General features: G+C 37.6%; 2 protein-coding genes across 2 annotated transcripts in view; both read left to right on the forward strand.

Moving 5' to 3' along the window:
• The window catches only part of LOC129577255 (putative ATPase N2B), a 115,647-nt gene that overhangs the window by 44,094 nt on the left and 54,639 nt on the right, over positions 1-16,914 (forward strand). The gene's annotated exons all lie outside the window — the stretch shown is intronic.
• LOC129577256 (protein vestigial) overlaps positions 2,700-16,914 on the forward strand; it is a 51,512-nt gene continuing 37,297 nt past the window's right edge. Inside the window, exons 1-2 of the mRNA XM_055463989.1 lie at positions 2,700-4,082; positions 8,185-8,752. Of these exons, the coding sequence (XP_055319964.1) occupies positions 8,654-8,752 (99 nt within the window). The 5' untranslated portion in view covers positions 2,700-4,082; positions 8,185-8,653. The remainder of the gene's footprint in view (positions 4,083-8,184; positions 8,753-16,914) is intronic.

The raw sequence follows: 16,914 nt of genomic DNA on the forward strand, positions 1-16,914 counted from the left end.
GAGAGAGAGAGAGAGAGAGAGAGAGAGAGAGAGAGAGAGAGAGAGAGCGAAGCAAAAACACACAGCAGCCAAATCGAAATTAGTTTTGAAAAGTACGTAACAAAGTGCAGTTATCTGCATCATAGTCTTTGATATATCGTTTTGGCGATGTGTCGGAGAAAGCGTGTATGCGACAGTAGCGCCAATCTAAAAAACGGAATAAGTACACGCCGAACTCATTGAACCAACCGAAAATCGCGCTGAACTCCAACACTCACCATCGCCACTGTATGCGTATATTCGTTCAATTTCCAATTCGGAACGGAGGAACAGAAATTCCTTTCGACAATCTTTCGAATACAAACACTAACACAAACGGGCGCACAACCGTAGACCAAGCAAATAGAGAGACACAAAGAAAATCTGTCTTTTTCCTGCTTTTAAAACATTGCACTCGAGAAGGCTCGAACCAATACACGTAGTGATTTGCTTGCATGCGACATACTTAAATCATAAATTTTCAACGATTTTGCCGCATATAAATATCGCGACTGAGAGCTGTGCTGCTCGCGCATCACTCGGCTCATGCTGTGTGTGAATGCTACTCACAGACACACACACACGAACGCACACATACACGCGCAAGGGAGATGGAACGCAAGTGAGAAAGAGCGGTGAGCATGCGAGGCATAAATTATGTTCGAAACGAAACACAAATCGACGACGTCAACAACGAAGGCGGAGCATCAAGATCCAGCCCTCTTTTCTTTCATTTGCTTGCACTGCGCCAAAGTCACTTTCAGACAGTCATTGTATCTCTCTTTCTTTCATGTTATCCCTTTTGTTCTTGGCCACTCCACGGCTCAAATTCTATTATCGACATCGATTATTGCGCTGCTGTTGCTGCTGTTGCTGCTGTTGCTGCTGCTTGGAGTTGTCGATTTAGCGACGGTAGGCATACAATTCGTTGTTGTCGTTGTTTGTTTTTTTTTTCCTTCTTTCGTTCTTTCGTTCTTTCTTCTCGCTCAATTCATGTTTGCACATACAACAAACACATAATTATTGCGTTATGTGTAGCGGCCGTCGGCTGAAACCACCTCTTTCTTGTTCGCCAGATATATCAACCGTATATGCACTGAACCAATATATCTCTCTCTAACGCTCGATTTTCTTTGGTTGGAGCACGTTGAATGTCCACGTTCAACAATATCAACACACAATCTATGCGCGTGTCAGATTAACCCGACACACACACACACACACACACACACACACACACTGCAAATGGATGAGGAAAAAAGGATGTGAATCTTTTTTACAAAATGTTCCGTTTTTCCATTCGTCTATGGTTCCAAGAACGATTTTTGCTTCCTTGACTATTTGGCACACAATTAATCTACACGTGTTTTGCTCGATGAGTTTTGATCAGGGCCGATGCGCTGAGATTCGATATTATAACCCATTTTTTTGCCGATTAACTGCCAGAAACGGAAAGAAATCAGCGAATTTTCTTCATCAAACTATCGCATGCGGCTAGTATCTCTATAAATGGAATGGACAAGCTCCGAGCATCTTGCGAAATACATTTTAATTTCTGATTATTTTGCATTAACCGTCCAATTCGATTCGGGAGAGCACATTGCCGTCTCTATCACGCATAACGTACATTTGGCGTGCGTACTCTTTTCTTTTATGGTGGATGCGTGTGAACACATTTCAAATACGCACACAAATAAACTCCAATCAAAAATCGGTTCGTTGGATCATTTCCGAAAGAGACGCATGATTATTGCTTCAACTGTGTGCAGAGTAGAACAAGAACATTTTTGGTTCGATTTAGAACACTTGCGTTCACTATCCGGTCATGATCCGATGGTTTTACCGGGTTGATGGAATGAAATCAGATTTCATCAACAAATTTTGAGCTTTCGAAATATTTGAAATTATAATTTGTTTTCATTGCTACTGAAGAACTTTTTGGAAATTGAATAAATTTACTATTAAGAATGGGCGTTTTTACTGGAAGAGTTTGCAATGATTGGTTGAAAATTGGAAAACTGTTAATTTCCATTGATGAAAATGGGTTTTGATGTCTGAAAAATATAAAAATTCCTCATGTAGGATTTTTTAAAAAAAATTTCAATTATTCTAAATCAATTTTAATTTTTTTGTGTTTTATTATTCAATCGGAATCCAGATACTAATAGAAAATTTTATGAAAAAAAAAACAAAATCAAAATAAAGATAAAATTGTTCACACAAAAAATCATAAAAAATTCTAAAATTATTTTTTTTTTTTCGAAGAGTATCTCTCTTATTCATGCATACCAACCGGACTATAAAGGACGTGGTGTCGGTACAAAAAGTTTGTATAAACTGGTTTCTGTATGGCTGAATTAAGTGATGCCCAATGTGCATTGCATGTCTGTGTGTTCCGTTCGCGTTCTCGTTCCCAGTATATTCGTATTGTTTCACTCGGTTTGTTCGTCGTTCGCCTTCTCTCGTATCGAGTTCGCGTGTTAAAATTTGTAGGCACACACGTTTCACATACACACATATACACGCTGGTCCCACCAATACAGCGAGAGAATCGCGTCGCGTTGGTGCTTCTTTCGGTTTGTCAGTGTTCTCTCACCCAAACAAATGCATTGAAAGCCGATGCGTTCGATTGTGTGTTTTTCTCTCATTTCATTCGAAAACAGACAGAGAACACAGAGACCAAGACAAATTAAATGAAAACAGAAACAGCAACAACAGTCTCGAAACGAACACTCTGTTGATCACGTCACATCGAATTCGATTAACTGTTTGTCAGTTGTTTCTTTTTTGCTTTCTTGTGGGATTTAGCGAGTTTACAATTTTTTTTCTTCTCTTCGTTCTGTTCGGGCAGTCTTAAAAACGGTGGTAGCTTTTTCACCGATTATCCAAGTGTGATTGAATCCTGTATCGATTGATACACACCGCAAATAGTTGTGAGACATGACGGGATAGAAAAAAACACATATTTATATATATACATATATATATCTCAAGGATACAGCGAACTTGAAATACGTTAAACTATAAATGATTCATTGGTGTGATCGGCAATGATCGAGTCAAATGTATAAAAAAAAACTAATTGAGAGTTGCTCAAAAACGAAAGCTGCCGTTGACAATTGATAAAGTGCAAAATAAAATCAAAAAAGCAAATCAGTTACGGTTGTGATCGACTGACAAAAAGCGGTATCGTGTGTTCTGTTCGTCTGCAATAAGAAGGAAGTATTTCAAAGGATTATCAATACGTTGGAAAAATTAATTTGTGATCAAAACATTTGATCTGCGATTAAGTGCAACAGCAAGTTAGTTCAATTATTTGTGGATGCAAGTGGATGCAATTTACAGTTGCAGTTGTCAAAGACATTTTTATTGAGTGTGAATCAGAAAAAAAATATTCGGCGGATAATGCGAAAATTATCTATGTGTCTGCGTTAAACCGAACGGAATTGTGTTTAATCATCGCATACTTTGAGTTTATAGACACATTTTGAACTGACATCGAAACTATTCGATTCTCCGTCGCCTGAATTTCTGTCGAATCGAATTGATCGCAATTGTCTATGCCAGAAAACACACTTTTCTCATTCGATCGGAACGCGCGAAATTTTTCACAACCAATTGTCAGGGAAAAAAAGCGTGTGTGAATAATAAAAGCATCTTATAACCCCAATAGAAACGAATATCACGAGAACAAACACCACATTTTTTACATACAGAGATACAAATTAGTAAACGAACAAAATTCGATGAAGAAGAATTTCCAACAACAATAACAGGAAGAGTGATTTTGTACAGTGCAACAAAAAATATTGCTTGTAAAATTATCGAGCTATTGAAAACCATACGAATTTATCCGGTGTGTTCATTGTCAATGGTGTGCAATGTTGTCAGAATGATAAGGAAAAGAGAGCGATAAATCGAAACACACAAAAATCTAGCCGTAACACTTTTGAAGCTGTGCAGTGACGACGAGTCAGGAATAATTGTCACCCTGATCGAATAAGTGCAAAGTCAATGCAAAAGACAAGCAATAACAAATAATGACAACGGTAAAAAAGTCACTGGTACGCAATGCAAAACTGCAATAAATCTAATAAATCTCATTTTTTTCTATATTTTTTTTCCTCACCTTTCTTCGTTCATATTGTCCTATGTAGAAGTAGTTGTAAAAATGGCACTCGCGAAACGAAAAAAAAAACAATCAACTAATAAATATCACACAAAAATCCAATAAAAACTAATAAACATTCGTGAAAAATGCGCGAAGGCCAAATTCGATATATATTGCAAAATCGAAGCAAAAGCAACGGAATAGTTTTGTGTGTGTTGCCCAGCCGTCGCTAGCAGAACGTCAATGTTTTTCGTTATGTGTGTCTGTGTCTGTGTCTGTGTATGAGTTTTTGTCTTGTTCTGTAGTTTGTTGCGAATTATTGAAGAAGCGAGAGCGAGAAATGCAAAGCAAAAGGGAACGAAACCTACACAAATGACAGGAATGCTATTGTCGTTGACACTAAACGACCAAAATTCAAGGAATTATTTTTTCGTCAAATTTTTCCTATAATTCCGCGATCCGCTGGTAGTTTTGTATAACAGTTGCCACGAACCAATCGCTGTTTAAGTAAGTCCGCCTTACACGCCCAACATTCGCGTTATCAGTTCACTTCAAAAGCGCTGAAGGCTGGCAAAATGACAAGCTTCATTTAAAACCAAATAGTTGAAACAATTTGCTTTTCAGTTAATCCGAAAGAAAAAAAAACACAAGATCATTCGAAGGTGTTGAAGACAGAGTCCGATTTGAAGTTTTTTGTTTTCTTCTTTGATTTGCAATTAATTTATGGCATTTAGTGTGTGTACTTTGCACATTATTATTATTAATTAGCGGCCGCATTTGCAGGTCAACAGAGACCTGATGGACGATAGAGAAATGAAAAAAAAATGAACAAAAACCAAGCAAACATCAGACAGAATAGTAGAAAAAACAAGTCAATGAACACGCAAAATGGAAAAGCCGTGAATTTTGAGGGATTTGCGTTTTTTCTTCAATTTCAATTTCAACATACGTACGAATTATTCAAGTACAGACAGTTTTTTTTTTTCAGTAGAAAAAAAAATTGGTGCGATAAAGAGTAAAGAGAAAACAAAAACAAACTGAATCGAAACCTAAGCATTTGACACAAAATGATAATAAATTATTTATTAAATGTAGTTTGTGTGAACAATTGTGCATTGGGTAGCTTGACACAAGGTAGCTTTACACAATGACGTCGTGCTGTTGTGGCTTTTTTTCACGTCTCTTATTCAACGCTTTGCGCCCAACATTCACCAGTTGGACAGGTGATAGATGACAACTTTTCAAGATTTTATGAAGATCCGGTGACGTTCAGGAAAATTACATTCGCAATTTAAATCGCAATTCAGAAGAAAAATCCGTTTCAAAGTTTAAAGCAAATTGAATCGATATTCACAAATAAGACACATTTATATGAAATAGTTTGAAGAAAATTGCCGAAAAAATAGAAAGAAAGGTCTAAAAGAAAAAAAAATCGGGAATTCAGAACGAATACCGCCTGTTCAATGACTTTTAAAGTTTATACGCTTGTTTCTGGGCAAAATATTATTTTGATTTATTGAAGCCGGCCTGTTTGAAGAAAATATCTAGTGAAAAAACACTTTTTAATTAAATCAAATCAAAATCGATCAAAATGTCTTAATTTTTGGTTTGCCGATCAACGAAAAAACCACCACCGAAGCGTGATTAAACAAATGAGCGAAAAAGTTGAATCAATGAACTGTTTTTGTTTGTTGTTGGTTCACATAAATTGATGATTGTGAGTTCTTCATTTCGACGCAATCATAATGATCGCAATCGTGATTCGTGTGTGCACCAGCAAATCAATTCACACACATAAACCGCTTTCAGAAAGCAAAGAAAAACCAAACCGAACGTTCAACCAAAGGCACATCCACGAACAGCGATATGAATCGATGGATAAATAAATGCGTACAAAGACATCAATCAGGATGTTCTTTTGTTGCTGTTGTTGTTTTCTCATTCGATAAATGCGATTGCATAGATTTCGAAGAGAAGAGTGAAACAAAAGCCAGCAAGAGAATTACGAAAAGCGCGAACAAAAAAGCGAAGAGGAAGAAAGAGCCCAATCCACATGTTATTTATGATTTTATGTCTTTTTAATGAGAAAAATACAGAGAGAGAGAGAGAGACGAATAAAAGTCAATTCCATAGATATCCGATAATTTATTGATACACATAAACGGGATATTAATGCGTTTTGTTAATTGAATTTTAATTCAATTTGGTGTGTGCGTGCGCTTGAGCGCGCGATCTCAGTAGAAACTGTTAGCCAAATCTAAGCGTGTTTTGCTGTGTGTGCTCCAGGATTTGGATTAACGGCAATTCTCATGTAGAGAGAGAGAGAGAGAGAGAGAAGGAGAGATAGAGAGAGAGAGAGAGACGAATTACTGTGCCTAGCAGGTCAAACAGTTGAATTCATATTGGTCACTGCAGTGCCATCGATTAAGAAAAACCCATTAGCTGCTCAGATTCCTTTAGCCATCCAAATCTATTTCTTTTTTATCAGAATCTATATTTGTAATGCGCTTTTGTTTATCTATTCACAGGGTTTTTTTCTTTCTTTTTGGCATTTTTATCTTTTTCTACCTTGTCTATTTGAGTCATTTACACGAAGTGCGCGCGATACGTGTGTGTGGTCGATTGCGATCGTTTAAGTTGAAATTCACATAAATTATTGATCAGTGTGTGTGTGTGTGTGTATGTGTCTCATGTGGTGGTTTTTCGAATGCGAGAGATCGCATGCTGCTTAAGTGCCGATGATCGATCACAGATCAGCACAAAACAACTCTCTTCGCCATGCCAATTTCTTGCGAATCAAATCGAAACGACAAATTTTAATATCCCATATGGAAATGACACGACGCCGTTCATCAATGATTACATTTTTCAAATGGACATTAGAGACAGAGAGCGAGCAAAATCATTTACAATTTACAAATTGAATGGGGCAAAACAAATGCGGAAAGCAATGCATATAATGCGCCAAGAGCAGCGCACGCTCGCACTCGCACCTATTTTCATTTATATAGTTAATATCAATCAGTTTGTGTAGAATTTTATGAAGCGAACTCAGCAAGAATGCGACATGATAGATAAATTTATCAAGAGAATCTTGTTTTATGCGCGCTCTCTCCCGTGTGCAGCACACTCGCTGCATTGCTTGACAAAATGAAAGAGACCAAGACAAAACACAAAGCAAGCTGAAAACAACGGCCACGGCGACGGCAATAGCAGCAGCGACAGCAGCAGTGACGACTGCAATAACGGCAACAAAATCACAAAACAAAAGCAATAAATGCATTGTGAAAACCATCACTCATGTTTAGCCGTGAGTGCGTATGACAAATGCACCAGTCCCATTTGTAATTTAAATTTGATTGTTGCTGCTGCTGCTGCTGCTGCTGCTGCTGCTGCTGTTGGCTGAGTGTTTGCGCGCACTTCTGCTTGTTGTGCTGCTGCTGCTTTTTTTCTCGTATTGTTGCTGCTGTTGCTGATTTGTGGTCTTCAGTCGAATGTCTTTTTCTCGCTCAGCGATCGCAATTCTTAGAATGAAGCTATTACAAAAAGTGGCAAAACCGAATGATCGACAGACTGAAAATCTCGCATGCGAGAACATATTTGTGTTTTGTGTGTTACAAGTTTCGCAATATCCAAACGTGATATACGTATTTATTGATAAAAGTCCGGTTGAATAAAGCAGCAAAAACAAAACCAATACAAAATTCCAGGCAAAAATCAGCAAAAACATTGACAAGGCAAATGAACACAAACACAAGCACACGCACGAACGAACGAACAAAAAAAATACAATTGCATACATAAAATGCAAAGAATATGGAATAGTGAGAAAAGGAGAGAGAGACACACACACACACACTCTCGATTGTAATAGAGTGACTGAGTTTTTAATTTGCAAAATGGTCTATACAATTCTATCAATTTTTTTTTTCGGAGAAAATTTTGATACATTCAAAATCACTCATTCTCTTAAGCTTGATAGAATCGAAATCGATTATCTTCTTTAGTAGTTAAAAGAAGTATTTATAATGATTTTCTTTTTCATTTCCTTCCAGAAAATTAACTAAAAAAATGCAGAATTTCGACCGGATTCAGCGACAAAGTTTCATTAGCAGCCGCAAAGTTAAGTGACTAAAGTTGGAAATTGATTTTGAGGAGAGAGAGAGAGAGGGAGAGAGAGAAAGAGAGAGAAAAAAGAAAACTTTTCGACAACATTTTGATCTCTTGTTTGATTCATTTTGATCTTGACGAAACCAAGAGACTTGTGAAAATTCAACCAAATAAGAAGTGCTGCAGCTGCAAGTGAGCTGATAAATTGAAGAAAACAAGAAAAAAAAGTGCTAGTTAAAAAAAGAAACTCAAGCTAAAAAAGCAATTTTTGTTAAAAGTTCATTTTTTTCCCTAGTGAGTGAGCGTCAAGAAACACAAGCATTCGAATTGAGTATTGAGACGCGCCTTTCATTTTGGATTTATTTTTGATGGAAAGTAAATGTTGATTTCATTAATCGGTGAAGTGATATCGCAATGGCAGTATCCTGCCCAGAAGTAGCAATGTACGGAGCATATTATCCATATTTATATGGTCGTGCTGGCCCGAGTAGATCATTTTATCAATATGAAAGGGTAAGTATCGAACATTTTCCGTCTTTTGTGCACAATCAATCGTAGTTGTTGCTATGGAGAATATAACAATTGTTTTACGGGATAAAACAAAAACAAAAAATAACCAAGAAACTAAAACAAATCTCGGCCTAGCGAGCGCACATCGCAATGATTTCGCTATAGCGCCAATTTTAATGAGAATTCCAAAAGTAGAATCTAACGAAGCTTGCATCGAATGAGCGAGCGAGCGAGCAAGAGAAAAAGAATTTGCCGGCGGTAAGGCGCTACTCTGACTGAACATTTTTACAAGATTGCACCGATAATTGCATGCGCGCGCTCTCGAATGCGCAAAACAATGAAAATAAAATTGTTTAACAACAATTAATTTCCATTTGCCATTTAGGGAGCATCGTATTTCCATTTAAAATGCATAACCAAATAATTATGCAAACGAAATATACGCGCACACGCTTGTGCTTGCGTTCCCGCTACTAAAATCGTACCCACATAATCATTAAGAAATAAGGTCTTAGAAGACCGTTCCGTAATTTGGCTTTTATTCCTTTGAGTTTCTCTCTCTCTCCATTTCTCTCTTTTTCTCTTTCAAAAAATCAGAACGTTTTTCCGAACGACATAATCAACTTGCAATTTTTAAAATCAGTTGTCCTGATTGAATTCGACGTGTTTTTTTTGCTCGTTCATTTTTCAATTGAATTCGATTTTTTTTAAATTGTTTTCAATGAATCGCTTTAATACTAAATTTGGCTACTCATGCAGAAGTACTTCGTTAATTGTGCAATTCAGCTCATTATTAAGAGCGGCAAATGAGTTTATCAATCAGAGATCAGCCAATGGAAGGCAGGTGAGAGAGCGAGAGAGAGAGATAGCAGCAAAGAGAGAGAGAGAGAGAAAAATGCAGAGTTAAATGAGTTAGTTGAATCTCTATTTTGCTTGCATGATCAATGAAGCTTAAGCATAATATTTCCAAAGTAAACAGAAATTACTCATTTTAATTGCTCCAATGATACAAATATAGGCACTTCTTGAAGCTTGTTTTGTTCCCTGTAAAACGGTTGAGACTTAATTGTGTGGCGTTTTTTCTTCTCTTTATGAAGCTCACTTTAATGAATAAACGACGTGCGGGTTTTTTTTTCTTCTTCTTCTTCTTCTTCTTTAAATTCATTTATTAGATCATTTTCATTTTCTGGAAGTTCAACCTGCATCACTTTCACAGTTATCAAGTGATGCATCGCGCTAGTTGAGCTCCTGTACGCATTCATTTATGTGTATGTTTTGATTTATAGAAGAAGAAAAAAACAATTGTAAACTGCCTTGAAAGTGTGTTTGAGCGTTTTGCTTATCATGGGTACATCGTTTTTACACCATATATTCTTACACCGCGCGTTATTCTTACGCATCGATCGGAATGTCACCAATGTACTTATCGAGCAAGTGCAAGTCGTTCGCATTGTGTTGTGTTTGTTTTTTTTTTTTATGAACTACGGATATTGTGCGTATTTTTGTTCTCATTCACTCTTTCAAAGTGATGCATATTATCCCAGAATGCTATACTGGCCGATGGCTCGGATTCTAGTGAAAATGAACACATTTATTATTTTAAATGAACGCGAGCAATTAGGAGTGAATGCGTTGCGCATACAAATCACTTCGACTATGAATCAATGCTGTTTGTGGGCTTTTTTCTATATTCGCTTTCGAAAAAGCCAATGCCAAACGGCTTCGGTTAGTGTTAGTGTGAAATTAAAGCAAAGAAGAAGAAGAAGAAGCAAAAAAAAAAATTGAAAACACAAAGCAACAAAGAGTGTCATCGGAAATGAAGCTGAAACGCGAAAAGCAACCGTTTGTGATGAATGACGCTGTGATTATCGAAAAGCAAATCGATTTTCATTGGAAATCACTGAAATGAGCACTTGGTGATTTCCCGTCGATTGTGTGTTTCTTTTCTTTCAATTTAAAAACTTTTCCCATTTTCAATGAGCGTGTGCATATTAATCGATTATACCGATATAATCGGCTTCGCTATTTTCGCTCGTGTATTTCCCATTCGAATGGCTGCGCAATTGGCCGAATCGCGTATTAAATCGCGGAATATTCGCGGAATTGGATTGAACTTTTGTACGTATAACATTTGTACGCAATTGATCTGCAAAATACCAGGCCAAAGGAAGCGACAACAACAAGAAAACCAATTGATCGGGCGACAAAGCCAACCGAACCGAATACATCGATTTGCATGGCGATTCAAATCGACGTAGCACCAGCTGCACTCTTGTTTAACCTTCTCTCATTCTCTTTGTCCCGCTCTATCTCTATCTGTCTTCGCTTTTTTTTCTTTCTCTTCCCTCTCTGGCAACATTTTCCCATCGTCAATTCTAAATGTAGCAGTCGTGTTTACCATTCACATTTTATCATTTGCCGATTTGAGTGTCTGTCGGTCGGCATATTTGAGCTCGAATATCCAATGCAAATCGACTGCCTCACATATCATACGCGGCCACATTGCAATAGATTGCAAAGCCAATCTCTGTTTCTCTTTCTCTCTCTCTCTCTCTCACACACACACACACACACACACATTTCAACTGTAACAGAAAAAAATGTGAATATTTTGCATGCGATTAAATCCAGAGAGAGAGAGAGAGGGGGGGAGAATGGACGAATCGAATTATGTGCACGACTGTCAAATCAGAAAACACTCTCATCTGAAATGTGCGCGGCTAATACTGTGTCAGTTACGAGATACGATGAACGAAATAGAGACTGACTGACTGACAATCAAATCCCTCCTCGGCTACCATTCATTCAGAAATGCACACACGCTCTCACGACCAACCGACCAAACGATTCAACTGAAAGAGAAAAAAAATTGCACCCAAGTAATTGATATTGAAGCTTTGGCTTCTGAACAATTTGTCCATAACAATAAATAATAATAATATCAACACATATGAAAATTTTTCGCAAAATAAAATTCAAACCCATGCCCACGACGTAAATTATTTACGAGAAATAAGAAGGGAAAAAAAGCAAAGCAAACGGAAAAAAACTGAGTCAAAAAGTAAAAAGAACAAAAAAAAAACGAGAGAGAAAGAACGGAAAGTAACAAATAACGTTTTCCGAAACAACATTTATTTTATATTGCTACATGGCTTTTGGCTTGATGACTTATCTCGCTTATAGCTGTGCGCACATTCAAATGTAAATTCATTGTTATTGCGCGCGCGGGCTTACAAAAGCCCAACACAGAGAGCTAGTCGGGCTTTTCTACTTTGCCGGACCTCGAATGAGTTTTTCCTCGCAGTCTCTCTTCCTCTGTACCTCCATCCGTCTGGTCAGAAGCCATTGAACACGAAAGGCAGAGGGGAAGAGAGCAAGAGATTGAGAGAGCCAAGTGAAAATTTCATGCACATCGGATTGGAGCGGTATACACATATATATGCCGGCAATTGAAAACAATCCATGTAGCAACGAAGCATTACATCAGTTCGGCTATTTTCAAAGGAATTCCAATTGTCTTAACGCCCAATTATACAAGGACGGCACTCAAACCAATCGCATTTTCGTCTTATTGCGCTACTCGATCTCGCTCTCTCTCTCTCTCTCGCTCGAATGTATATATCTTTGTGTGATACACACGCTTTAGGTTTTGCCCCGTTCGCCAGGCCTTTAGTTCTCTATCTTATTCTTTTGCGCAAATTTATCTTTCAGCGCGATGTATTTCGCTTACACACACTGTATTTTTCTCTCTTCTGTTTCTCCTGCTGTTAACTGCTTTTGTTTCGCTCTTCTTCTTCATTTTTATCTCAAATGAAACAAAGTATCCGTTCACATTTTAAATCCTGAAAGAGCAACCAACGCGGATTTTCGCTACGTTCACTGGACGATTTTTGAATGATTCAGTTTCTCACAACAGCTCACAAAGTTGGCAAGTTGAGTAAATTTATCATATGGAAAAAGAAGAACGAAAAACAAAATTCCCATTCGAATGATCATTGCTTCCATTAGTCATCGAAATTGGAATTAAAATCAGTAAAATCGAAATTTTAGTTCGTTTGAACTTATTGACTGCAATGAATTCTGCATTGCGATTTGCTGATATAAATATCGGCGCATAAAAGAGCCGCACGCCGTCAAATTGATGTGTTTATCTAAAGATAAGCTCAATAAATAATAATGGGCCCTGAACATGTGTACTCTTGATTTTGGTTGCTGTTTTCGATTTGCACTGTAGTTTCAAAGCCACTGTTTCACAACCGAAATGAAAAACTGCCTCTCTCGTTGGGCACTCGCATGATGCTGCTGGTTTGGATGGCCTAAACATAGCTAGGCTACTTAAAGTAACCGCCGCACCAATGCTGATCAGAGCGCGGTAACGTAAACATAAATATTTAATCGAACAAACACGTGGAATGAAGTAGATAAATTGCTTATGAGACGCTAGCGCGGGTAAAACACGACCGCAAAGCATTCCAAAAGTGAAGAAGGAAACGAAAGCCAATATTGATTACAGGAGTCATTTTCAATTCCAGAGATGTTTTCTATTTGAAAGAAGGAGAAAACAACAAGTTGAATTGGTGCAGTTTTTTTTTTCATTGGAATTTTGCCCGTCTTTGCCAGCGCAGTGGAACTGTGGGCAATTGAATTTTTGTCAACTATTTGCCTCGGCAAACGATCGATCGATTTTTGTGTGATTTATGTGCTTAATTCCAATGGCAATTCATGCTGGTGCATTGTATTTGTTTCATTTCTTCTTTGTTCAAAAGGATGATTTCCGCATTGAACGACTCGATTTCACTTCAATAATTGAGTTTGCATTCCAGTCCAGTCCAGTGCACTGCGGTGTGGTGTGGTGATGTAATGGAAAAAAATATTCGCATGCAATTCAATTAAATACTATCACTTTCTTTACAAATTGCCCAAAATGTCAAGCTTATCACCATGTGTTTTTCTTCTCTTCATTTCAGTCCAAGAAAATGAAGTATGAATGACTGCATTGATATTTTGATTGAATTTATCGGTTCAATCAATGCTTTTTTTATTTTCATCTTGGTTTTGCCGCTGAAATTCTTTCGCTCTGTTGATAAAAAGCATAATTTCAGTCCCATATCTTGTGAGATAAGTGTTGGATGGAATTTTCAAATGGCCATTTCTCTGTTGATAATTGCTAGTATTCAATTTCAGTATAAATGGCTTACCAAATGCATCTAGTTGGCATCCAACAATTTCTCTCTCGCTCTTTTGGTGTAACTACCAGCCGAATGTATCGTGCAATTTGCTTTGAAGTTACGCACATAACTCTCAGCCATGTTTGGCACATTTTGAACACGGCAAATTGGTTTCAGTTTGCGTGTGCATATTGCACGATTGGTTATCACAGCAGGTATCTCCTCGAAGTACGGTAGCTGCATAGTTACACACAGAGAAACACACAAGGCAGCAGCAGCAGCTACTGATAAAAAACGACAACAACTGCAAGAAAATGCAGCCAACATGAGCATGAGGTGCGAAATGAGGTATGGGGCCGCCAACGATCGCAGATAAGACACTTCAGGCTCAAAATATACCTAATAAACTGTTGGCATTTTGTACTTTTCACCAAACGACTCTTTCTCTTCGATCTCAGCCCGTCGTGGCACGGGCTTATACAAAGTGTTTCTCTGTGCACGCGCACATATAATGAGTGCGTAAATAAAATCGGTGATACGATAGCTAAGGTGTTAATTAATGCTCAAATGAACGCATTCTATCGAACATACACTCTTGAGATTTTTACCATTTACCACATCACTCTCTCTCTCTCTCTCTATCTCTCTCTCTCTCTCTCTATCTCTCTCTCTCTCTCTATCTCCTTGTCTTTGTATCATTTGGTGCATTCATAAAATACATTGTGTGTGTGCGCGCGCACATCGAACAGCACCGATTAGTTTGGGTTTTGCGAGCAATTTAATTTAAAACCGTTATTGATATCCTCGACGACAGTTACTCGACAAAACACACTTCAAAGAAGTTTGCGACACATAGGTATTACACGGGAGAGGGAGAAAGAGAGTCTTGAGTGTGTGTGTTGTCGTGCGTTTGATTGATTTTCCGAGAAGACTCCTTGCACTGTGATAGATTTAATGAGTTTTAATTGATTAATGAACTGCACACATTTAATGTAGTTAATTGATATCGACGCTATCATATATGAACGATCTAATCAAAATATATTTCCATCCAAGTCGATGATTCACACTTCAAATTCTTAATCAAAAGTAATAAACATATTCTTGATCCACAAAATATTGACCAAAATCCACTTAGAATGTTCGATATCAATCGAAAGAGGAAGTAGATGTAGCAGAGCAGAGACGGAAAAGCTCATTCAAAACTTTAATTGCATGGATGGTTTACATAAAGAAGCAATCGAATTCTTGGTCTTTTCTGATATCATCCATTCAATGAATATTTTAACCAATTGCGTATGCGTTGTGAACGAGAAGAGAGTGAATGAAGAATTTCCGCCTCAAACCCTGATCAAACTTTGTATAAATGCCAAAACTAAATTATAAGCAATAACATTTGGTAACGTGATGAAATAGTTGGGTGGAATGAAAACTACCGACAAACATTTTGTTGGGAAAATTCTCTTGATCGACATAGAAAAACACCACCATCACCACCACCCTCCCATCCACTTCCATCGAGTACAAACGTATGAAGAATTTAATTTGAGATATTTTAGCCATATAAAGGAAGCGATGAAGGGAAATATGTCGGAAATGTTCTTGGTTTAGTTTGCAGCAAATTCAAAAACTCTCACCACCACTCTATGACGCTGTCAATTCGATGATATACAGTAGTAAACTCGAAGAAGAAATCCTTATGCATCATTGACTATTTCTGGGTATGTTTCCTATATATCGGAAAATGCAATAGTGGCAGTTGCGCCTGAATTCATGATTTCCTCGAAAATTCCAAATAATATTCGAATAGTTCGACGAGTATTCGGCTCAAGTTTCATTGTGTATGCGGTGGTACTATTAAACAGGCACACTACTACTACTAAGACAACATCATCATCATCATCGCACACAAAATTCGACAATTAATTTAGAAAATTATTTACACTTCCATTGTTTATACACATACACACATTGAACAGCGACGGCACAATTTATATCCATGGAAATTGGCTGAGAAACGCTTCTGAGCACTTTCACATTTTGCTATTTAAAACGCAATCACGATGCTTTCGGTTAAGATCACAAATAGTGCAATATTTCGTTAGTGCGTTTGCCGAAAATTATGCAAAATTCGGTGTCGGTGGAACTGGTTGGTTTGGCGTCGACAACGACGACGAACCACTGAACAAGCTATTGCAAAATGCAGTATATTAAAATTCCTCGAATCATTGCCGTTCATATGCAGCATATTTTCTTCGAGTTGTGGCTTTTGAGATTCGAGCTGCTGCCAGAGTAGCAGTACCACTGTCTTGTGGAAGTTTATCATCGGTTCTTTACGGATCGGTTGGCTTTAATTACTGCCAATGTTATTTGGAAATTAATTTTGCGCAAAGAAATTGCAGGAGAAATGAAGAGGAACGGGCTGAGGTTTGCTAGTTTACACATGCGGTCATTTATAAATTTCTGTTCTTATATCTCTGCCGCTCTCGTTTGCCATTTTCGCTCTCAGTATAAGCCAATTTCTATTCTATTCCATTTTCACCTCTGTCGCACCGATGAAACTTTTGAAATATTTTTGGGTGGTGCAAAAATGAAAATGTCTTGATAAAAGCGATATGTTTATCGGATTTTTGATGAACATCGAATGTGGGTCGAATTGAATGTGTCGGTATAATGATGTGAGTTTGTGTTAGTTCATCACTTTTTTATGAATGTTGCCAATGATTTATCACAACTTTTATAACTCGGTGTGGCAGATTGCGATAAAAATCAGAAACATCTCTGCCATTTTATTCTTCCATTTTTTCAGTTTATTTCATAGTGCGAAATGTGAAGAAAAAAAAAAACACACACACACACACGCTCGCAATTTACACTCGGTGACATATTTCTTGCTGTATGCTTAGAAAATGCGTTGAAATCGCCTTTTTTCTTGCCCGTTCAATTGAACGTTCACTGCTCATATGACGGCCAATCGCTTTGGCGAGATCCACTTGT

The sequence above is a fragment of the Sitodiplosis mosellana genome, unplaced genomic scaffold (assembly GCF_009176505.1).
Source record: "Sitodiplosis mosellana isolate CC-2019 unplaced genomic scaffold, AAFC_SMos_1.0 Smas_scaffold_6197, whole genome shotgun sequence".
Lineage (NCBI taxonomy): Eukaryota > Metazoa > Arthropoda > Insecta > Diptera > Cecidomyiidae > Sitodiplosis > Sitodiplosis mosellana.